Source organism: Podarcis muralis, chromosome 7 (genome assembly GCF_964188315.1).
Source record: "Podarcis muralis chromosome 7, rPodMur119.hap1.1, whole genome shotgun sequence".
In the NCBI taxonomy this organism is placed as follows: domain Eukaryota; kingdom Metazoa; phylum Chordata; class Lepidosauria; order Squamata; family Lacertidae; genus Podarcis; species Podarcis muralis.
The window spans coordinates 87,458,983-87,483,228 of NC_135661.1; the positions used below are offsets into that span (position 1 = coordinate 87,458,983).

At 50.8% G+C, this 24,246-nt stretch overlaps 1 protein-coding gene and 1 long non-coding RNA gene across 2 annotated transcripts; both read right to left on the reverse strand.

Annotated features, from left to right (window-relative positions):
* Nucleotides 1-1,401: 1,401 nt before the first annotated feature.
* On the reverse strand, nucleotides 1,402-19,557 carry LOC114603153 (cytochrome P450 2F2-like). Its single transcript, XM_028741944.2, has 9 exons — nucleotides 19,136-19,557; nucleotides 12,789-12,951; nucleotides 10,552-10,701; nucleotides 9,145-9,305; nucleotides 8,310-8,486; nucleotides 6,980-7,121; nucleotides 5,165-5,352; nucleotides 4,119-4,260; nucleotides 1,402-1,679 (listed from the first exon to the last, which is right to left on the reverse strand). Exons 1-9 carry the CDS (start codon nucleotides 19,319-19,321, stop codon nucleotides 1,498-1,500), a joined length of 1,491 nt encoding a protein of 496 aa, XP_028597777.2. The 5' UTR covers nucleotides 19,322-19,557; the 3' UTR covers nucleotides 1,402-1,497.
* LOC144328525 (uncharacterized) lies at nucleotides 13,717-16,072 on the reverse strand. Its single transcript, XR_013393787.1, has 2 exons — nucleotides 14,920-16,072; nucleotides 13,717-14,542 (listed from the first exon to the last, which is right to left on the reverse strand). It is a non-coding gene; the product is annotated as an uncharacterized LOC144328525 (long non-coding RNA).
* Nucleotides 19,558-24,246: the final 4,689 nt, after the last annotated feature.

The following is a 24,246-nucleotide window of genomic DNA, read 5'->3' on the forward strand; positions in this document are numbered from 1 at the left end:
GACATGCAAAGCGAGATGTGTCAAGCCTTTATTTGTTAAAATTGTGATGATCATGGCGTACAGCCGATGAAAACCCCAAATTAACAATCTCAGAAAATTAGAATATTAAATGAAATCAGCAAAACAAGGACTGCAAATATACCAATATTGGACCTCTGAGAAGTAGAAGCATGCATATGTACTCAGTACTTGGTTTGGGCCCCTTTTGCATCAATTACTGCCTCAATGCGGCGTGGCATGGATGCTCTCAGCCTGTGGCACTGCTGAGGTGTTATGGAAGACCAGGATGCTTCAATAGCAGCCTTCAGCTCTTCTGCATTGCTCGGTCTCATATCTCTCATCTTTCTCTTGGCAATGCCCCATAGATTCTCTATGGGGTTCAGGTCAGGCGAGTTTGCTGGCCAATCAAGCACAGTAATCCCATGGGCATTGAACCAGGTTTTGGTACTTTTGGCAATGTGGGCAGGTGCCAAAGTCCTGCTGGAAAATGAAGCCAGCATCCCCATAAAGCTCGTCTGCGGAAGGAAGCATGAAGTGCTCCAAAATCTCCTGGTAAATGGCTGCGTTGGCCCTGGACTTAAAGAAGCACAGTGGACCAACACCAGCTGATGACATGGCTCCCCAAATCAACACAGACTGTGGAGACTTCACACTGGACTTCAAGCATCTGGCATTGTGTTCCTCCCCATTCTTCCTCCAGACTCTGGGTCCTTGGTTTCCAAATGAGATGCAAAAGCTGCTCTCATCAAAAAAGAGATTTGGGAGCCATGTCATCAGCTCATATATCAGTTTCACCTTTTAAGTTGAATTACTGAAATAAATGAACTTTTCCACGATATTCTAATTTTCCGAGTTTCACCTGTACAAGGTGCAGAATAGGGATGCGTGATGACCCAGCTGTTTGTTGGGGGTGGCCAGTGCAGCCCCATGCCTGGTTGTGGGTCCAGCGCCAGTGCTGAGCATCTCTTTCTGGTCCTGTGGCAGATGAAGGAAGCTACCGTATTTTTCGCCCTATAGGACGCACTTTTCCCCCTCCAAAAATGAAGGGGAAATGTGTGTTCGTCCTATGGGGCGAATGCAGGCTTTCGCTGAAGCCTGGAGAGCGAGAGGGGTCGGTGCGCACCAACCCCTCTCGCTCTCCAGGCTTCAGGAAGCTATCCGCAAGCCTTGCGAGCCCGGGGGAGTTCCTGCAGGCTCGCAAGGCTTGCGGGCAGCAGCCTGCAGCCCGAAGCATGGGGCGCCCTCCAGAGGACGCCCCGTGCTGTGGGCAGATGTCCGCAAGCCTTGCGCGCCCGGCGGGAGGTCCCGCCGGGCGCGCAAGGCTTACCGATAGCAGCCTGTTCTGGGGGCTGGGGTCGGGGGAAGCCCCGCAGCTGGGGGGGGGGGAAATAATTTTTTTTATACATTTCTCCCCCCCCCAAAATGAGGTGCGTCCTATGGGCCAGTGTGCCCTATAGGGCGAAAAATACGGTATCTCTGTTTGTGTCCCGCCTCCAGCTAGCGAGGGAGGAGCCTGAATTCGAAGGGGTGGGGAACATTGCCCAGGCCGGTGCATTGGGGCGTCAGGTCGATCTCCGCAGGGGGGACTGTGGGGTGGAGGCTGAAGTGCTGGAGGATAGTGGTGAGGAAGAGGAAGATCTCCATCCGGGCCAGGCCGGCCCCCAGGCAAATGCGCTTCCCTGCAGGCGAGAAGCAAAGAACAGGGTTTAGAATCCGCACCACCGATTCCCAGAAGGAAAGGGGTCAAGGGTGGAATGGAGAGTGTGAAGAATCCCAGACTCCAGGAATTGCAGAGCTGGGAGGGTCTAGCACAACCCCCCACGAGGCAGGAATCCTTTGCCCAACGTGGCGGTCAAACCCACAACCCTGAGATTAGGAGTCTCATGCTCTACCGACAGAGCTAATCCAGAATGTGGCAGCTAGACTGGTGAGTGGGAGCGGCCGCCGAGACCACATAACACCGGTCCTGAAAGACCTACCTTGCCTCCCAGTATGTTTCTGAGCCCAATTCAAAGTGTTGGTGCTGACCTTTAAAGCCCTAAATGGCCTCAAAGGCCCAGTATACCCAAAGGAGTGTCTCCACCCCCATCGTTCAGCCCGGACGCTGAGGTCCAGCTGCGAGGGCCTTCTGGTCATTCCCTCACTGCGAGAAGCAAAGCTACAGGGAACCAGGCAAAGGGCCTTCTCGGTGGTGGCGCCCGCCCCGTGGAACTCCCTGCCATTAGATGTCAAAGAAATAAATATCTGATGTTTAGATTAAGACATCTGAAGGCAGCCTTGTTTAGGGAAGTTTTTAATGACTGAAGTTTGAATGCATTTTTAATCTCTTGTTGGAAGCCGCCCAGAGTGGCTGGGGAAACCCAGCCAGATGGGCAGGGTAGAAATAATAAATTATTATTGCAGTGGTACCTCAGGTTACAGACGCTTCAGGTTACAGACTCTGCTAACCCAGAAGTAGTACCTCGGGTTAAGAACTTTGCTTCAGGATGGGAACAGAAATCGTGCGGTGGCAGCGGGAGGCCCCATTAGCTAAAGTGGTGCTTCAGGTTAAGAACAGTTTCAGGTTGAGAACGGACCTCCACAACGAAGTAAGTTCTTAACCCGAGGTACCACTGTAATATTTATTTATTTATTTATTTGCTATTCAAGAAGATGGGGAGTGTCCAAATGCGGTCCCCTGGCCTTCCCCAATTCTATAAAAATTATGCTTAATATTGAGAAAGTGGAATGATAAACTTCTCCCTCCCTCTCTCGTAACACTCTGACTCGGGGACCTCCAATGCGGCTCAGTGTTGGGAGGGTCAGGACAGATCCAAGCAAGTCCTTCATGCAGCACATTGTTGAACTATGGAACTCCCTGCCACAAGAGACCCGGATAGCCACCGACCTGGGTGGCTTGAAAAGAGGATTGGGCAAATTCATGAAGGGAGGAGAGGGCTCTCGATGGCTACCAGCCAAGTTGGCTAGGCCCCAACTTCCCTGGTCAGAGGCAGCGAGGCTTCTGAATCCCAGCTCTCCTCACCTGAGCACAAGCAGCCATTTCCCACCGACTGCTACATGCTTGAGGCACATCAGACTTTCAGCAAGTTAGGAGGAGATGGTCTCTGGCCACATCTCCAAACACGACATCGATTGTCATTCATTTACTTGGAGGATTTAAGACCAAGCAGTGTGCAAGCAAAATCACAGGTACGTAAACCATACCGAAAATCCTACTTCCCTCAGAGACTCTAGCAGCGGCATGTTGCGTGATAGTTTTTTCAAAATCTTTCATCGCTCTTGTGCAAACATTGTTTAGCTAAGGACCACTGTTGTGCAAGGCTTCAATAACACACACATGTGTATTTAAATCCATACTGCTCATTAGGGAGCGCAGCGGCTTTTCTTGTGGGCTTCCTGTGGCACCAGTGGAAGGAAAAGGCACTGGAGGAATGAACATAAAAGAGCATAAGAAGCGCTTGCAGGATTAGGCCAATGGCCTATCGAGTCCCAACCAGACACCACTGGGAAACCCGCAAGCTGGACCAGCAACTGGTGCTCAGAAGCATTTCCTTTCACATCAACTTTATGGATGCTGTATTTACCGTATTTTTCACTCCATAGGGCTCACCTAGTTTTTAGGGGGGGGGGAAATAAAGAATTTTTTAAAATCCCCCCCCAGCCCTGCAGCCGAGCTTCCCCCGACTCCAGCCCCCAGAACAGGCTGCTATCCGCAAGCCTTGGGAGCCCGGCGGGAACTCCCGCCGCGCTCAGAAGGCTTGCGGATAGCTGCCTGAAGCCTGGAGAGCGAGAGGGGTCAGTGCGCACCAACCCTCTCGCTCTCCAGGCATCCGCGAAAGCCTGCATTCGCTCCATAGGACGCACACACATTTCCCCTTCATTTTCGGAGGGGAAAAAGTGTGCCCTATAGAGTGAAAAATACGGTATGTAACACAAACACAGCAGACCAACTGACGGCTCTATTTCTTGAGCATCGTGACACCTCCCTTGTCTTGCAGTTGATTAAGGAAGCAACAATCGAAACTACACCTTGTTTTAAATTTTGCAACCCACCCCTGGACCTTTCTGGGTACCAAACCTCCTCCGAACGGCCGTCCCTCCCTCTTCCGCTTCCCTACCTGGGGCGAAAGGCATGAAGGCGTCGCTGCTTTTGAAAGCGCCGTTTTCATCCAGGAAGTTGTCTGGGTTGAAGGCTGTGGGGTCCTTGAACTGGGCTGGGTCATAATGCACTGAGCTCAGGAGAGGAATCACGTTGGTGCCCTGCGGTGAGATTTGGCAGGGAGAGAGAACGGGAGTTGTTAGAATTGCGGAAGGAAGAGTAAAAGAGACACGGGAAACGCTGAGAGCCGCTGGAGAGACAGCAGTCTCGACATTTTGGAGGTGGAAGGGGCTTACAGTCAGGTCATGGGCAAGTTTTTGTCTTACAGACCAGGTTTCCCTCTTAAAGGGTAGATCCAAATTACCGTATTTTTTGCCCCATAAGACGCACCTGACCATAAGGCGCACCTAGTTCTTAGACTCCTTATTGGGTGAGCAACGCAGCCAAGCAACACAGTTGGAGGGAGAGGAGCTGCTTCCTTTGAAACCCGGGAAATTTAAGGGACATCATCAATAAGGGACAGCAGCGGGACATGGCGCTGGGATAAGAGACTGTTCCGCCAAATAAGGGACAGGTTGACAGTGTTGGTGCTGACCTTTAAAGCCCTAAACGGCCTTGGTCCAGTATATCTGAAGGAGCGTCTCCACCCCCATCGTTCTGCCCGGACACTGAGGTCCAGGCTGAGGGCCTTCTGGCAGTTCCCTCACTGCGAGAGGCCAACTTACAGGGAACCAGGCAGAGGGCCTTCTCGGTAGTGGCGCCCGTCCTGTGGAACGCCCTCCCATCAGATGTCAAAGCGATAAACAACTACCTGACATTCAGAAGACATCTGAAGGCAGCCCTGTTCAGGGAAGTTTTTAATATGTGACATTTTAGTGTATTTTTTATCTTTGTTGGAAGCCGCCCAGAGTGGCTGGGGAAACCCAGCCAGATGGGCGGGGTACAAATAATAAATTATTATTATTATTATTATTATTATTATTATTATTACATCAGGAGGGCCTCCCAGGTGCGCCCTCTTTGCAGTGAAGGAAACTGGGTGGGGGTTGTTCTTCTTCTTCTGACCTTGGGCAGCAGGAAGCCCCTGAAGGGGGTGTCGCGGGTGACGGCGCGAGGGAGCCCCATGGGCAGGATACTGATGTAACGCTGGATCTCGTAGAGGACGGCCTCTGTGTAGGGCATGTGCTTGCGGTCAGCCAGGCAGGGGGGGCGGTCCGGCCCGATCACGTGGTCAATCTCCTGGTGGACTCGAGCTGCAGGGAGATGGACAGGAGGAGGAGGCGGCGATGGTTCTTGAACCCAGTGCTTGAACTCACAATCACAACAATGCGGGAAACTCCCTTCGCCCCTGACCGCTAACCGCACTGGGAACTGTAGTCCTGCAACATTAGGAGGGCACCTGGTCCCCCATCCCTCCTCAGAGATGCTGCCAGGTACTGCAGCCGCCGGGACTTTCTGTATGCCAAGCAGGTGTCCCGCGTGCCCAGCTGCCTGTCGCCTGCCTTCTGCCGGCTTTCCTTTTGAAACATCGAATAATAATAATAATAATAATAATAATAATAATAATAATAATAATAATATTTTATTTATACCCCGCCCTCCCCAGCCAGAGCCGGGCTCAGGGTGGCTAACACCAATAAAATGACAGTAAAAACATAATAGGGGGTGGGGAGCCAATTTAAAACACAGGTTAAAATGCCATTTAAAATGCAGCCTCATTTTAAAAGTAGCCCATAGATCAAAACCATAAGGGGAGGGAAACATAAGGGTCAGACTGAGTCCAAACCAAAGGCCAGGCGGAACAGCTCCGTCTTGCAGGCCCTGTGGAAAGATGTCAAGTCCCGCAGGGCCCTGGTCTCTTATGACAGAGCGTTCCACCAAGTCGGGGCCAGTACTGAAAAGGCCCTGGCCCTAGTTGAGACCAGTCTAACCACCTTGCGACTTGGGACCGCCAAAATGTTGTCATTTGTGGACCTTAAGTTTGGGCATCCATTGGGGATCAAACGCATCCATTCTTAAGGAAATCAGCCCTGAGTGCTCACTGGAAGGACAGATCCTGAAGCTGAGGCTCCAATCCTTTGGCCACCTCATGAGAAGAGAGGACTCCCTGGAAAAGACCCTGATGCTGGGAAAGATGGAGGGCACAAGGAGAAGGGGACGACAGAGGACGAGATGGTTGGATAGTGTTTTTGAGGTTACCAGCATGAGTTTGACCAAACTGCGGGAGGTAGTGGAGGACAGAGGTGCCTGGCGTGCTCTGGTCCAGGGGGTCACGAAGAGTCGGACACGACTAAACGACTAAACAACAACAACAACAAGTTTGGGCTGCAGGGAACCAGTCTAGGCCATGGGTTGACCAGATACTTAATGGACATGTGAAGTGGAGAGCAGTACAATTGCTGTCTATTTGCAAGAGGCTACACTGTGGGCCTGTTGGTGAGCGAGATAAGCAATGAGCTGCAACGGCAACTGTTCCCTTCCTCCCAGGTTTCACGTCTACGTGATCACGACAAGCCAACGGGAGTTGCCTCCACGACCAACGGCCGACATGCGCCGCTCCAAAAAGCCGCCACGCCTGCAACGGGACACGCCAGAGCCAGCCCTGGGACGCGCCGACCGGGAGACGGCAGAGGGGGGCCGGCAGCGGAAGGAAGCGCCAGAGCCCCGGGAGGAGGCGGAGGACAGCGGGGAGCTCCATGCAGGAGGTCCGCAGGTCAAGGTAGGCCCCGGGCCCCTCCACACACCCCTGCTGTTCCTGCCTCCGAGGTGACCGCCGCCCAGACGCAGCCCAGCAGTATGGCGCGTTGGGAGGGCCCCAAATGGTCATCCGGTCCGCCCGCACCCCCTGCAATGTGGGGGTCGCAACTCCCTGACCCCCACCTGCCACTTCGGGGTGCTTCATGAGGATGAGGAAGCTGTAGCGCAGGGTGGTGCTGGTGGTTTCGGTGCCCCCGAAAAACAGGTTGTGGGTGGTCATCACCAGCGTCTCCGTGTGGAAGTAGCTCAGAGGGTCTTGCTTCTCCTGAAAGAGAGCAGAGGGGAGGCTGCATGCGCAAGGATGGATTGCGGATTGTGTTCCCCTGCGGGGGAAAGCTTGGCTCCCCCCTCCCTTGTGATATTCCAGCCCCCTCCAATTCTGCAGTTCTCTGATTCTATATGCCCACTCGACCGCTTTGATTGGCGGAACTGGCGTGACTACGGGCGCCACGTAACTCCTGTTCCGCATCTGCAAGAAATTGGTCTTTTAGTGTTGCAGCACCTGAACATTGGAACTCCCTGCCAATTGACACCAGGCAAGCACCTTCTCTGCACTTGTTTAGGCAAACCGTACCCAGATGTTTAGAGGGATGCAGGTGGGGCTGTGGGTTAAACCACAGAGCCTAGGACTTGCTGATCAGAAGGTTGGCGGTTCAAATCCCCGTGGCGGGGTGAGCTCCAATTGTTCGGTCCTAGCTCCTGCCAACCTAGCAGTTCGAAAGCACGTAAAAGTGCAAGTAGATAAATAGGTACCGCTCTGGCGGGAAGGTAAACGCCATTTCCATGCGCTGCTCTGGTTTTGCCAGAAGCGGCTTAGTCGTGCTGGCCACATGACCCGGAAGCTGTACGCCAGCTCCCTTGGCCAGTAAAGCGAGATGAGCGCCGCAACCCCAGAGTCGGCCACGACTGGACCTAATGGTCAGGGGTCCCTTTACCTTTACCTTTTACCCAGATGTTTAGAAATCCGATCCATTGCTATTTTAACTTTTACAATGCCTTAAACTATTGCTGTTGATTTTTTAAAAGTAACATATTTTCCGTGTATAAGTCTAGGTTTTTCCCTAAAAAACAATGTCCAAAATTTGGGGGCATCTTATACACAGATAGACCCCCCATTTTCTTAAATCGGAGTCTCCCAAAATGGGGGGGGGGTCCTATACATGGGGGTGCCTTAGAGATGGAAAAATACGGTAATATTTTTTTTTTTATTTTTTTGTAAACCACTTGGAAGTTTGCCTGGTTCCTTTTTCCAAACAAGGTGTGCATAAATTTTTACGAATCAAATAAATGAATAGTAGACAAGGCTCTGATAGCCTACTTGAGACCTCAGGGCAGGGGTTTTACCCTAAATGAATTGAGCAGCAGGGGTGATGGCTGATGGAGGCTGAAGGCCTTTGGGTGCTGGGGTGTCTGTGTGTCCTGGGGGCAGATGGACCCCCCTTCTTGGTGGTACCTGCTCCATGCGGATGAGGAAGCAGTCGATGAAGTCCCGCGGGGTGTCGGGGTCCAGATCCTTTTGGTGGCACCGAATGTGCTCTGCGATAAACTGACGCAGTTTCTCAAAGTTGCGGAAGATTTGGTGATGGGGCCCCGGCAGGAGGTCCATGAGGCTGGGGAAGATGTTGTAGAGCTGGGGAAATGGTGAGAAGGAGAGGTAATAATAATAATAATAATAATAATAATAATAATAATATTTATGCCCTGCTTCTCAATTTTATGATGCTATGATCCTACTTTTTATTTGATGTGACATTTGTTATCATATTGTGTCATGTTATAAATAAAAAGGTAAAGGGACCCCTGACCATTAGGTTCAGTCGTGGCCGACTCTGGGATTGAGGCGCTCATCTCGCTTTATTGGCCGAGGGAGCCGGTGTGCAGCTTCCGGGTCATGTGGCCAGCATGACTAAGCCGCTTCTGGCGAACCAGAGCAGCGCACAGAAACGCCATTTACCTTCCTGCCGGAGCGATACCTATTGATCTACTTTCAATCTGACGTGCTTTTGAACTGCTAGGTTGGCAGGAGCAGGGACCGAGCAACGGGAGCTCACGCTGTTGCACGGATTCAAACCGCCAACCTTCTGATCGGCAAGTCCTAGGCTCTGTGGTTTAACCCACAGCGCCACCTGTGTCCCATGGGGGTTTTTAAGCAGAGGATATTCCCTAGCTGTGATTTCTGGCTTGCAGAGGGTTGGACTAGATGACTCTTATTGTCCCTTCCAACTCTACAATTCTGCAAGTTGCAGCCCCAATGCTTGGACCCACCCTCTTCCCAGGCCCCTCCTCACCTCCCCCCAGATGGAGCTCATGATCTTGAAGTTCTCGTTGAGGTGGTCCAAGAGGGTGAGGAAGTTGGCGTCTTGGTATTCGTAGCGCTGGCCAAACACCACGGCGCAGATGACGTTGGAGACGGCCCGGCAAACGGGGTTGATGGGGTCGAAGGGAGCCCCTGTGCGGAGAGAGGAAGAGGAGTCCTTGAGGGGGCCAGAGGGGCTCCTTCCTTGGAGGACCTCAAGGAGAGCAGGCAAGGAGGCCCGCGCCCACAGCTCCACCCTCCCTCCTGAGTGCACCCCTGGGCCATGTGGTGTGACCAATCCTGGGACCAGCCCTGCCCTTTGAACAGGTCTCTGAGAGCCAGTGTGGTGTAGTGGTTAAGAGCAGTGGACTCATAATCTGGTGAACCGGGTTCGCGTCTCCGCTCCTCCACCTGCAGCTGCTGGGTGACCTTGGGCTAGTCACACTTCTGTGAAGTCTCTCAGCCCCACTCACCTCACAGAGTGCTTGTTGTGGGGCAGGAAGGGAAAGGAGAATGTGAGCTGCTTTGAGACTCCTTCGGGTAGTGATAAAGCGGGATATCAAATCCAAACTCTTCTTCTTCTTCTCTCTGCATCTAAAAGAGGTCCAGCCCTGCCCGCACCCTTCCTGCATCTCTTGCCAGGTGAGAAGAAGAAGAAGAAGAAGAAGAAGAAGAAGAAGAAGAAGAAGAAGAAGAAGAAGAAGAAGAAGAAGGGGTAGGATTTTGTCCGGGGACAGATTTCTAAATCCGGGGACTGTCCCTGGGAAACGGGGATCTGCAGCAAATAATAGCCCAATCACCAGTAGAAGAAGAGTTTGGATTTGATATCCCGCTTTATCACTACCTGAAGGAGTCTCAGAGCGGCTAACCATCTCCTTTCCCTTCCTCCCCCACAACAAACCCTCTGTGAGGTGAGTGGGGCTGAGAGACTTCAGAGAATTGTGACTAGCCCAAGGTCACCCAGCAGCTGCGTGTGGAGGAGTGGAGACGCGAACCCTGTTCCTCAGATTAAAAGTCTACCACTCTTAACCACTACACCACACTGGCCTGCATCTCAAATCACTGCTCTGGAAAATGGGGAAAGGGGAGGCAAGTGTAGCTTCCCATGCCGTAGAGTGATCCTAAGACTACCAGTAGAGTCTGGTGGCTGGATCAGGCCAGAGGGGACCCATCTAGGCTAGCATCCTGTTCTCACATAGAACCTAGGACTTAAGATAGTCTGCCTCTGGAGCTGGAGGTTCCATAAGAACAGAAGAAGAGCTTGTTGCATCAGGCCAAAGGGAGCCCATCTAGTCCGGCATCCATATCTCCAACAGTGGAGGAGGCAGAGCAAAGCCGTCCTGGTTAGTCGCCACCTCCTCTTCCGAAATCCTCTCCTGCCCACCAAGCAAGGACTCACCACCAGTTTTCTTGAACTCCTGGACCAGGAACTGGGCCTCCTCCTGGATCCGGCCTTCAATGCTGCTCGTTCCCATTCCAAAGTTCTTCAGGGTCTGCAGAGCGAAGCGGCGAAGGACCTTCCACTTCTCCCCGTTGGAGAAGGCGATGCCTGTAGGAGTCATGGGGAGCTGTGGGTCAAGGGGAGCTTGGAAGGGGGGGGCTGGGTGCTTGGTCTCCCTGCCCAAAGCTGATTTCCTCCCTTCCGCTCCAAGGGGACACCCCAAGACCTTCCTGAGGGACAGCCCATCTGGAAGTCAAGGTGAGGAGGTGGCTTGGGAGGCCATGAAAGCCAGGGGTGGCTAATGTTGCCCACGATGCTGAACTACAGCTCCCCTCCTCTCCCTTTACCCTTGGCTGTGCGGGTTGCTGGGATATGTAGTTCAGCAACCTCTGGAATAGTAGAATCATAGCGTTGGAAGGCCTCAGCCCAGTATACCTGAAGGAGCATCTCCACCCCCATCGTTCTGCCTGAACGCTGAGGTCCAGCGCCGAGGGCCTGCTGGCAGTTCCCTCCCTGCGAGAAGCCAAGTTACAGGGAACCAGGCAGAGGGCCTTCTCGGTGGTGGCACCCGCCCTGTGGAACGCCCTCCCAGCAGATGTCAAAGAGATAAACAACTACCTGACATTTAGAAGACATCTGAAGGCAGCCCTGTTCAGGGAAGCTTTTAATGTGTCACATTTTAATGTATTTTAATATTCTGTTGGAAGCCGCTCAGAGTGGCTGGGGAGACCCAGCCAGATGGGCGGGGCACAAATAATAAATTATTATTATTATTATTATTATTATTATTATTATTATTATTATTATTCCAGGCTTCATCTAGGACAAACCTCTGCAATACAGGAATCTCAACTGAAGCATCCATGGCAGATGGCCATCCAACTTCTGCTTAAAAACCTCCAAGGAAGGAGAGTCCCCCATCTCTCTTAAGAGTCCATTCCACTGTCAAACAGCTCTTACTTTCAGAAAGTTTCCCCTGGTGTTTAGTCAAAATCTTCATTCCTGTAACTTGAAGCCGTGGGTTCGAGTCCTACCCTCCAGAGCAGGAGAAAACAAGCTTGCCCCCTCTTCCATCTGACACCCCTTCAGATATTTGAAGACGGCTATCATCTCTCCTCTCAGTCTCCTCTTTTCCAGGCTAATCCTACCCAGCTCCCTCAACCGTTCCTCATCAGGCTTCGTTCCCAGACCCTTGACCATCTCAGTTGCCCTCCTCTGCACACCTTCCTACGGCCTCGGTCCTGTATACCTGAAGGAGCGTCTCCACCCCCATCGTTCAGCCCGGACACTGAGATCCAGCGCCGAGGGCCTTCTGGCGGTTCCCTCATTGCGAGAAGTGAGGCTACAGGGAACCAGGCAGAGGGCCTTCTCGGTGGTGGCACCCGCCCTGTGGAACGCCCTCCCATCAGATGTCAAAGAGATAAATAATTACCTGACATTCAGAAGACATCTGAAGGCAGCCCTGTTCAGGGAAGTTTTTAATATGTAACGCTGTACTGTTTTTAACACTGATTGGGAGCCGCCCAGAGTGGCTGGGGAAACCCAGCCAGATGGGCGGGGTATAAATAATAAATTATTATTATTATTATTATTATTATTATTATTATTATTATTATTTATTATTATTATTCCTGCTCGTCGAAATCCTCCTTAAATTGTAGTGTCCAAAAGTGGACACAGCATTCCAGGTGTGGTCTGACCAAGGCAGAAGAGAGCAATACTATCACTTCCCTTGAGCTGGACACTAGACTTCTGTTGATGCAGCCTAGAACAGCAGTAGCTTTTTTTTGTTGCTGCATCACACTGTGGACTCAGGTTCAGCTTGTGGTCCACCAAGACCCTGAGATCCTTTCCACAAGCCAGGTGTCCCTCAGTCATTGATGAACACCCTGGAGTTGACTCCTCTTCCACATCCTTCTGGTAAGAGTTGTTTGAGAGCCAGACAGAGGTTGCCTGGGGGGTTGGGGTGGCGGCAGAGGTCCGGGGCTGACCCTCCCTGGAGATATTTCAGCAGAGGGTGGAGAGAGCTATTTTGGGATGGCCAGATCCTATCTTGCAGACCCTGCGCTGAGCTTGGTCCTAGACATCCCTTTTAACTCTATCCCATTGCTGTTTTTAAATCTACCCCTCTGGCCGCTAGCACTGAAGTGACCTCCTTAGCTAGCTGACCTTTGGGGTGGGGGCCGTCTTCTTACCATTGCCCCTGGTGAAGCGATAGAAGACTGGGAAGTCGCCACGGCCGCTGAAGTCATCCGCCTGGTCCACCAAGGCCTCCTTGACTGCCTGGTATCCGCAGAGGACCACGCAAGGCAGTGACCCCAAGTGGATGGTGTAGATGGGGCCATAGCTTTCGCTGAGCTGCAAAAGGGAAGGACAGAGCACAGGATTTGAATCACAGAATCATAGGAACGTAAGAGCCTGGTTCCTGGATCAGGCCAATGGCCCACCTGGCCCAGGATCCTGTTCTCACACTGGCCAACCAGATGCCCATTATGAAAGCAGGATTTGAGCGGCAGACCCCTCTCTCCACCTGTAGATTCCAGCAACTGGGGTTCAGGAGCATCGCTGCCTGAAAATGATTTACAGATGTTATTTAACTCCCAGACGCTGTGGATTAAACCACTGAGCCTAGGGCTTGCCGATCAGAAGGTCAGCGGTTCAAATCCCCGCGACGGGGTGAGCTCCCGTTGCTCGGTCCCTGCTCCTGCCAACCTAGCAGTTCGAAAGCACGTCAAAGTGCAAGTAGATAAATAGGTACCACTCTGGTGGGAAGGTAAACGGCATTTCCGTGCACTGCTCTGGTTCGCCAGAAGCGGCTTAGTCATGCTGGCCACATGACCCGGAAGCTGTACGCTGGCTCCCTCGGCCAATAAAGCGATTTGAGCGACGCAACCCCAGAGTCGGCCACGACTGGACCTGATGGTTAGGGGTCCCTTTAGCTTTACCTTTAGACTTGCTAAAATGTATAAGACTGAACCAGATAAATGCTGGAGACGCAATGAGGCTGAAGGTACGTTCTATCATATGTGGCGGACTTGTAAAAGGGTAAAAGAGTATTGGGAAATAATTTGTAATGAATTGAAAAAAATGTTTCAACGTACTTTTCCAAAAAGACCAGAGTCCTTTTCTCTCTCCAAATCCTTTATTATTTTATTCTCATAATATACATTCTTTACAATAAACAACTCCAAAATAAACGGACAACTCCAAAATAAAATCATATGTAACAAAACCATGAGTCTCATGTTTTCATTTACACTGATCTCCTCTCCGATACCTTTACTTGATATTTCTTTCTGCTTTCTGCTTTCCTTATAGAATCTTTATAAAAAATTAAATCTCTTAAATCCTATACCAATCTTTAACAATTTCAATTAATCCCTTCACCTCCCTCCTCACAGCCCAGTACTTCCCTCCACCTGTGTGCAATCTTCTTTACCTGCTATTATTTTTGTTATTGTTGCATTATTCACTTTATTTGTTATTCCATCCTTAATATATTATTATCCTATCTCCTTGCGCCTTTTAAACTTTTGCATATTGATTTTTAAGCTCCAGCACCGAGTTTTTTCATGTATTCCTTAACACATTCCCACAGAGTCCTTTTCGTTGGGGATAATTCAGATGGAAATTCCCAGGTGTCATAAAGGCTATTTATGTATGCTACCACTGCGGCCCATGTTTTGTTAGCCCCCAAAATGGGAAATGGGTGAGGAGAAGAATGGCAACTCAAACTAATGGAATACTCGCAGCTGGCAGACTTAACTTATAGAATAAGAGAACAAGAAGAATATACGTTTAAAGAAGAATGAAAAGTGTTTAATGGGTGAAAACTGTGTACATTTGAAAAGGCTGGCAGCATGAAGATAAATTCAACAGGGTAAATAAGTTTTGATGGGTGTAATAATGGAATATTGAATGGTATAGCTTTTGTAAAATATGCAGGGATCTATGGCATGCAAAATGGGACGCGGGTGGCGCTGTGGGTAAAAGCCTCAGTGCCTAGGGCTTGCCGATCGAAAGGTCGGCGGTTCGAATCCCCGTGGCGGGGTGCGCTCCCGTTGCTCGGTCCCAGCGGCTGCCAACCTAGCAGTTCGAAAGCACCCCCGGGTGCAAGTAGATAAATAGGGACCGCTTACTGGCGGGAAGGTAAACGGCGTTTCCGTGTGCTGCGCTGGCTCGCCAGATGCAGCTTTGTCACGCTGGCCACGTGACCCGGAAGTGTCTCCGGACAGCGCTGGCCCCCGGCCTCTTGAGTGAGATGGGCGCACAACCCCAGAGTCTGTCAAGACTGGCCCGTACGGGCAGGGGTACCTTTACCTTTACCTATGGCATGCAAACTGAACCATGGAAGGAGAAGAGGGGAAGTCATTGATATTTTAAGGTTGTTGAAATGAATAGTCTAAAATGTAAAATACAAAAACTTAATAAAAATTATATATGTAAAGAAACATCACTGTCCCTAGCTGTAGAGCTGGAAGGGACCCCCCCCCCCAAACTCCAACTCTGCAATTCTATGATTCTATGATTGTGTGCCAATGTGATACTTGATCGCGATGGGAAATTCAATGCAACAAAATCCCAACGGTGGGAATTGCAAAGGCTGGCATTATTAAATTCCTATGCCACCCTTCATCCGAAGATCAAAAGGCGGTTTGCACTTTAATAACAGAAGAAACACACACCATCATAACGTACGAAAACGATAATCCGAGTATCAGGTTCTTTGATCTTAATTTCATTGCTCCTACCATCTCCACAGAAGGACACTGACAGCTCCAGCTCACCTGGGATTAATCTTTAACGAAAGGCCCATTTCGCATTTCTTGGCCCAGAAGCTTCTGTTGCTCAACCCTAATTGCTCAAGGTAATACTTCTTCTCGGAATATACGGACTCACCCATCCCTTCCAGATTTCACCCTGTTTTGGCAGGACTAGAAAGTTGATGTGATGCCGCCCAGGGTGGCTGGGGCAACCCAGTAAGATGTGCGGGGTATAAATAGTGAGATTATCATTATGGAATGGGACGTCCCTATTTTCATCAGAGAAATGTTGGAATATGGTTACCAGATGTCCCCGTTTCCCGGGGACAGTCCCCGGATCTACAAATCTGTCCCCGGACAAAATCCGTCCCCGGAATGTCCCCGGATTTCATTTAATGTCCCCGGATTTATATTTTAAGTGTTGTAGATTTATTAGTAGGGAATGAATGTTGCGTGATGGGTTCAATGGCACAAGATACATCATATGGGGACTTCCAGCGAGGCAACATGGTGGGCGCCATGGCAGTGAGCAGCTCCTGAAGCCAGCCAGAGCCAGCTGCGCTACCAGGCTGGCTCCGGGCTGCGGAGACGGCCGCTGCTGCCGCCACTGCCTAGGGGGAACCGGGGACGCCTGGCACGTCAACGGAGGGAACCGCTGACCCTCCCGTGACCCAAATCGAGCCGGGAGCGAGAGCCCAGTGGCGCTCCAGGGCCAGGAAAAACCCCAGAGCTGACACAGGGAGAAAGAGGAGATGAAATGGAGACGGAAGAGAGAGACAGAGGAAGGAGAAAAAAGAGGGGAGCCCCAACCTTGCTGTGCCACGGCAAACTTTGCCGTGCCACTGCCGCCACTGCTGAGAAGGAGAGGTAGGAGAGCACTGGGAGGGCAAGGACACGTGGCTGAGCCCAGGAGGATCCGAGCCTACTCCACGGCGGCTAGCGCTCCAAGAGAGCAGGCCGGGGCCCAGAGGAAGGCTGTGTGACAGAGGAGACCACAGAACAGAAGATATTACTTCTTAATTTTTTTAAAAAATAACTTTTTTTAATAACTTTTTTTTTTTTTGCTGCGGCGAGGCTCCTTATGGGGTCCTTGCCATGGGATCACATTCATCCAGTGCTTTACCAACTGCACTGGCTCCCGGTGGAGTACAGGGTCAGGTTTAAGGTGCTGGTTTTGACCTTTAAAGCCCTTCACGGCCTAGGACCCACGTACCTACGGGACTGCCTCTCCTGGTATGCCCCATGGAGGACCTTAAGGTCCACAAATGACAACACCTTGGAGGTCCCAGGTCGCAAAGTGGTTAGATTGGTCTCAACTAGGGGCAGGGCCTTCTCAGTGATGGCTCCGACTTGGTGGAATGCTCTGTCTCATGAGACCAGGGCCCTGCAGGATCTGATTTCTTTCCACAGAGCCTGCAAGACAGAGCCGTTCCACCTGGCCTTTGGCTTGGACTCAGTCTGACCCTTATGTTTCCCTCCCTTTATGTGATCTATGGGCTACTTTTAAAATGAGGCTGCATTTTAAATTGCATTTTAACTTGTATTTTAAATTGGGGTCATCCCCCATTATGTTTTTACTGTACTTTTTACTGGTGTTAGCTGCCCTGAGCCCGCCTCTGGCCGGGGACAGTGGGGTATAAATAAATTGTATTTTTTTTTTATTATTCTCTTTTTTTAAAAAAAAGTGTCCCCAATTCTTTTAAAAAAATCTGGTAACCTTATGTTGGAGGGTATGCTATCCCGGCCAGTAGCCATCAATAGCCATCAGCTGGAATGGGAAACTTGCAAAGTCAGAGGGGATGTGAGGCACACTTGGAGGGCTCCATGGGACTGCTTCCCAGGTACCTCTGTTCACACAGCTAGGCACTGCCTCCCCATTGCCCTGACTGTCAAGTCCGACTGGGAAATTAATTTCACAGTTGCCCAGACCAGATGCATCATCTGTTTAAAAGGTAAAGGTAAAGGTACCTCTGCCCGTACGGGCCAGTCTTGACAGACTCTAGGGTTGTGCGCTCATCTCACTCTAGAGGCCGGGAGCCAGCGCTGTCCGCAGACACTTCCGGGTCACGTGGCCAGCGTGACAAAGCTGCTCTGGCGAGCCAGCACCAGCGCAGCACACGGAAACGCCGTTTACCTTCCCGCTATAAAGCGGTCCCTATTTATCTACTTGCACTTAGGAGTGCTTTCAAACTGCTAGGTGGGCAGGAGCTGGAACCGAAAGACGGGAGCTCACCCCACCGCGGGGATTCGAACCGCCGACCATACGATCGGCAAGCCCTAGGCGCTGAGGTTTTACCCACAGCGCCACCCGCGTCCCTATCAACTGTTTAGCCAGGGTTTAAGTCATGAAAAGGAAGATTTCCCAGCTGGTTATGCTTCCCAAACCTCTTTTATCTAATCCCAGATGCTGACTCACTTTCCAAATGATGAGAGAAAAGGTGGGTGGGGGACAAATTGACTCCCCCTCCCCATTCTAGAGAAATTATGCCGGCCTGTCGCCTTCTGGTAATGGTAGCCAAGATGGGCCACTTCTGCCACAGTTGGAAGACCTCTGCCAACTGTGGAAGAACGGCAGATGAAGATGATGGACTTTATGGAGCTAGCTGACCTTACTGGAAGAATCCGCGACCAGAAAGGAGAGGAATATCAAGAAGATTGGAAGAAATTTAAAGACTATTTGAATAAATATTGTAATATTAAAAATTAGAAGTTACCTGAAAGTACCAATCAGGCCTAGGATTAAATTAGGAGTTAGTTAAATAAATGAGATTTAGAATGTTAAGAAATCTGATTATAATTGGAATATTGCCTTTGAATAATGATATTGGAAAGAAATCTGTTACATTCAGATACAAGGAAATTCAGATGGGAGGGACTAGAGGAAGTCAAGCAATATGTTTATGAGGTTGGAAGTTTAATTAATTAACTAATTTGCGTTGTTTATGTGTTTGTTGTTACATTTTCTGCTTTTATTCGTTTTATTTGCTCTATTTGTTCTTTTATTTTTGTTTTACTTGTTTTACAGTATGTGTTATATTTGTATGAAACTCAATAAAAAAATTTTTTTTGGGGGGAAGATGGGCCATCTCTGCTTGCCCCTGGTATTTTGAACCATGGCTTGGCTGTAGTTACTGAATGGGGTGCAGAATCAAAGAATCGTAGCATTCTAGAGTTGGGAGGGACCCCAAGGGTCATCTAGCCCAACCCCCTGAAATGCAGGAATATCAGCTAAAGCATCCCTAACAGGGGACACTCCAACCTATACTAAAGACCTTCCAAGGGAGGAGAATCCACCTCCCTCCACGGCCGAACAGCTCTTAATTTAGTCAGAATCTCCTTTCTTGTAACTTGAAGTCACGGGTTCGAGTCTTACCCTCCAGAGCAGGAGAAAACGAGCTTGCCCCGCCTTCCACGGGGCAGCCCTTCAGATATTTGAAGGTGGCTCTCTCCTATCTCCTCTCCCCCAGCCTGAGCAGCGGCCTGGCTGTGGTTCTGGAAAGCAGAAGGCAGTCCTCCGGTCTTCATGAATTCACAACTGCTGGCTCCGAATAAAATCCATGTCTCGAATTGTACTCTGGCTGTTTTGCAGAGTCAGAGTGACCCCCTGCAAGAGGCCCTGGGCTCTATGGGGGAAGCTCTGGCGGCTAAACCGGTTTCACAGGTGTTTGTGGTCGCTGGCTTGGCCGTGAATGATGACAGGTCTGGCGTTTCGCTCAAGCACAAAACTCAACCATTGAAGTTACCCCTGGAAATAAAGAGAGAGAGAGGTTGTCTCTTACCTTTTCCAGAGATCGGTGCATTTCTTTGGGGTCTAACTGGAAGAGGTTGCCTACGAAAGGCAGCGGGGCTGGGCCGGGGGGCATCTTCCCACTTTTCCTGCCCCCCCTTTTCCCATTCAGGTACAAAACCAGGCAGGAAAGGCAGAGCAGCAGCAACGCTGGGGTGATTGCCCCGCTGAAGTCCATGGCTGCAGAGAGAGGATGAACTGGACTTTCCCCTGTGCACTGAATATATGGGTGCGTATATAGTTCCCCCTGTATTTTACTCCTGAGGTTTACGGCTGTTTACGGTCCTGCTCGGGCCTGGAGCCGTCTCTCCCCCGCAAGGCTGTAGGGAAGGTCTGGCAGGGAGCCATGCGGCGCGTCTGACTTTCCTGCCCCCCAGCAGGACGTTGTTGTAAAGCAGCCGAGCCGGTGGGGAAAGGCACCGAACTCCAGCTTCAGCTCTCTCTCTCTCTCGACTTGAGAAATATTTGTTTACATTCCCAGCTTTTTGAGTCATGCACACTTTGCATGTTGCGGCTCGTGATGTCCTGATAGACTTCTGGTTTTCATTTCACTTGGCTTTCCACTCCCCACAGTTTCCCCATTTTAGCCCCATTTCACAGGCCCCACCCGGACCTTGGAAACCTTAAGAACACCAGGAGAACCTGACTGCTGGTTTAGGCCCAAGGGTTAAGTCCAGCATCCTGTTCCTACAGTGGCCAAATGCCCCTCTCCCCCCAAGAACTGAAAAACCTAGATAGACTGCCAGTGGACATGGAGGTTCCATGAGAATGTAAGAAGATTCTGTCTGCTGGATCAGGCCAATGGCCCATTCAGGTCCAGCAAGCTGTTCTCAAATGTGGGAACTCAGGGAGCAGAATACAAGCTCAAGAGCCTTCTTGTGGTTTCCAACATTGGGATTCAAACTTCAGATAAAATTTTGGGGCTTAAATTAAGCCCTAAGGATGTGATGGCCACCAATCTAGGTAAAGGTAAAGGGACCCCTGACCATTAGGTCCAGTCGTGGCCAACTCTGGGGTTGCGGCGCTCATCTCACTTTACTGGCTGAGGGAGCCGGCGTACAGTTTCCGGGTCATGTGGCCAGCATGACTAAGCCGCTTCTGGCGAAACCAGAGCAGCGCATGGAAACGCCGTTTACCTTCCCGCTGGAGTGGTACCTATTTATCTACTTGCACTTGATGTGCTTTTGAACTGCTAGGTTAGCAGGAGCAGGGACCGAGCAACGGGAGCTCACCCCGTCGCGGGGATTCGAACCGCCAACCTTCTGATCGGCAAGTCCTAGGCTTTGTGGTTTAACCCACAGCGCCACCCGCATGCCGGCCACCAATCTAGATGGCTTTGAAAGAGGATTGGACAAAATCAAGGATGAGGAGAGGGCTGTCAGTGGAGGATGTCTGTGCTCTGCCTCTATTATCTGAGTCTAGAAAAATTCAACCTGTGCTGCGATAGAAGTAGTGCAACTCACGCAACACGTTGGTGATTAATATACACAGAATAATAAATCATACATTCTTTATCAACCTTCTGAGAAAAATGCAAACCATTAAACAAAGCCACAGACTTGCAAACTACCCAACCTAAGGTGAACTCATAATGTCTGGTTTCGATAGATTTTTCAAATGCTTAACTCAGTCTTTTAGAGAAGTTCATGAAGATACCAACAAAAGGTAAAAGGTAAAGGTAAAGGTACCCCTGCCCGTACGGGCCAGTCTTGACAGACTCTGGGGTTGTGCGCCCATCTCACTTAAGAGGCCAGGGGCCAGCGCTGTCAGGAGACACTTCCGGGTCACGTGGCCAGCGTGACAAAGCTGCATCTGGCGAGCCAGCGCAGCACACGGAAACGCCGTTTACCTTCCCGCTGGTAAGCGGTCCCTATTTATCTACTTGCACCCGGGGGTGCTTTCGAACTGCTAGGTTGGCAGGCGCTGGGACCGAGCAACGGGAGCGCACCCCGCCGCGGGGATTCGAACCGCCGACCTTTCGATCGGCAAGCCCTAGGCGCTGAGGCTTTTACCCACAGCGCCACCCGCGTCCCCTCACCAACAAAAGGTAGGTTCGGTGTTATTCACAATACCGAGAGATGCTAGTGGAGTTGTAGATAGATGTTAATGAAGTCCAAGTAATCAAGAGGCCACTGTTCGCCCCCAATGGGGCCCTTTTACTGGGGCTTGTAGGTAGCACACTCCCAAGATAGTTTTCCATCTCGAAGTCTTGATACGTATATTGATATTCAGTCTTATAGAGAATACTCTTTCTTAAGGGCCGCATCGGGGGAGAACAGCGGCCTCTTGATTACTCGGACTGCCAGGGCGAAACAGGTGCAAAACGCTGGCACCCTGTCGCCTACAACTTCATTAACATCTGTCTACAACTCTGTTATCAGAGTTGGCAATGCTTCAGAAACCACAGGAAGGGAGACACAGTCCTGTATCGCCTTGAGATTTTAATGGAAGGCAGCATCCGAAACACATTGTGCAAGAACATGGTGTTGCAAAGGAAGCTATTCATCTCAGTTTGCCTAAGGCATCCTGAGTTACACACATTCCTCTGAAGCTTGAGGTTGCGGTGCACAGTTAAACTGTGGAACTCCCTGCCACAGGAGGCAATGATGGCCAGGAACCTGGGTGGCATTAAAAGAGGACTGGACAAATTCATGGAGGAAGAGAGGGCTGTCTGTGGCTCCTGGCCAGGATGGGCTCTGCTCTGCTTCCGCAGTTGGAGGCAGCAAAGCTACAGAATCTCAGTTGCTGGAAACCCCAGGAGGGGAGAGGCTCTTGTGGTCGGATCCTGCTTGGGGGCTCCCCTTTCGGGTGTCTGCTAAAGAAGGCTGGGCTAGAGGGGCCCTTGGCCTGACCCACCAGGCTCTTCTTATGTCCTTGTTTGCTGGCTTTCAATCTTTGCAGCCGTAATACGCTTTTCACGGATCATTAAGGATTTATTTTCTTTGGAGATTTGCATCTCTTGGATATTGCATTGATCCTACTTGTTGTTCGTCCTTCGCAAGAGAGGGATTTCAGGGCAGGTGTGGCACCTGAGCTTTGCAAATGGTGCTGCACAACACACACACACCCCTCTTTGGACATGTCCCAAATCCAGGGCTTACCTGGGACGGGGCTCAGGTTACCCCACACCTGTCCCTGTCTTGGCCTCCACCGAAAGACGGGGAGATTATCTCCAAGGTGAGCAAACAGGCAGCAAGGCGAGGCCTCCATTGTCCATGGCAGAACACACCCTGGCCCTTGATGAAGCTACCAGGAAGCTGCCCTGGTGCCCCCAGCCAGGAACGCCCCCTCTGCCCTTTCCCTGCCAGCCCCAGGTGAGAAGAAGCACGTAGACAAGGACTTAGCCCCCCCTCCAAAGCCCAAGGGCTCACCTCTTGCATTTTGAGCAGGAAGCTATCGATGAAGTCGCGAGGGCAGCTGGGGTCAAAGGTCGCCTGGTGCTCCTTGACCATCTCCAGAATGAAGAGGCGCAACTTCTCAAAGTTGGCGAAAAGTTGCTTGTGAGGTCCGGGCAGGTAGCGCAGGATGTGGGGGAAAGTGTTGTACAACTAGGGAGGGAGAAGAAGATGAAAGATGGAAGGCCCTCGCCCTGCAAGTACTCACTTATGCGAGAGGGCAAGTGTTTCAGGGAGAGTCTCCCTTCCACAGTCCAGCTTAAAAACAAAACCCCCAGGCATGTCAAAATGGGAAAGCAGAGATGTTTTTGAGAAATGAATGAATCGAGAAACGCCGTTCCGTCAGAAGAGACTTGCTTCCACTTTGCTGAGAAAATACACAAGGGAGGACTTTACTAGGCTCCAGGGGTAGGTAGGTAGGTAGGTAGGTAGGAAGGAAGGAAGGAAGGAAGGAAGTCCTGGATTTGTGTGGGGAATGCTGCAGTTGAAAGCTCAACAACATTGCCAAAATAAGCTCAACAACCCTTCTGTCCAGATTTCCACTTTTTGAAATATGGCAGCCCCCAACATTCCAATCTTATTGACCCAAACACTGCAAGATCTGCTAACACCCAGCAGGTCCTTCCTTCTCACTTTTTTCAGCCAAGAAGAAAGTGCTGGCGAAAAAAAGGTCTCTTGGCAGACCTTCTGTGCCGATTGTGTTGCTGAAGAGAAGAATAAGCCTTGGGACAAACGTGGCTGTCCTAGTTTCTCTTGGCTGCCTCTGCAAGCCCTGAAGTGGGCTCCAAAGCTTATTTCTGGGTCACCTCCTGCCTTTAGGTGATCCCCAGTTATTATAACTATTCTACTTTATTACATTCAAATCCCACCTCTTCTTCCAAGAAGCTCAAAGTAGTGCACATGGCTCTCTGCTCCTCATTGTATCTTTACAACAACCCTGTGAGGTCGAGAGACAGTCCCTGGCCCAAAATCACTGAGCTTCATGCCGGGGGCAGTGGGGAGACAAGCCCTGGTCTCCCAGCCCTCTAACCATTATGCCATTGAGTGATTTGCCTTCAGCTTTGTTCGATTGTTAGAAATGGGCATTCCTGTCCGTTTCCTTTCCTCTCTGTTTTTTGGTTTCTCTTGTTGTTGCGCAAGTTATTTGGCTGGATTGCAAAGTTCAGAGGAGAGCAACTTTCCAACAACGCCTCTGTGTTCATGGGTCGTTTGGGAAAGTGTGAATTCGGTCCTTCGCATGTGAGCTGCGTGGAATTCCCCGCCCCCAGCTCATGTCACCAGCTCTCTAATGCCTGGCGTTTGAAGGATTCCTGGGGCCAAAGGGCAGGGGCTTGCCAAAGGACTGAGCCCCATCACCTCTCTGTTTAATAACAGAGTGCCCAGCTCAGCTCACTCCATGGAAGCAGAACTCTCCGTGAGATTTGGGCCGCAGAGCTTGTAGAAAGAATGCTTTGTCATGCCAGGATCTGTGGCAGTCGAATCCTGATGTTCATTTTAGCCAAATGTGGGGAGGGGAGCTGTTTTTCTGAGCCGTCTGTAAAGAGTAAAGAGACCCCTGACCATTAGGTCCAGTCGTGGCCGACTCTGGGGTTGCGATGCTCATCTCGCTTTATTGGCCGAGGGAGCCAGCGTACAACATGACTAAACCACTTCTGGCGAACCAGAGCAGCGCACGGAAACGGTGTTTACCTTCCTGCTGGAGCGGTAC

Bases quoted from the DNA above. Each gene is read 5' to 3' on its own strand.
- LOC114603153 (XM_028741944.2), bottom strand. From the start codon at position 19,321: ATGGACTTCAGCGGGGCAATCACCCCAGCGTTGCTGCTGCTCTGCCTT. The intron at 9,306-10,551 runs GTGAGTCCTTGC...CTCTCCGCACAG, and splicing joins GGAGTTCAAGAAAACTGGTG to GGGCTCCCTTCGACCCCATC. The intron at 4,261-5,164 runs GTCAGAAGAAGA...ATCTCACCGCAG, and splicing joins GGGGCTTCCTGCTGCCCAAG to GGCACCAACGTGATTCCTCT.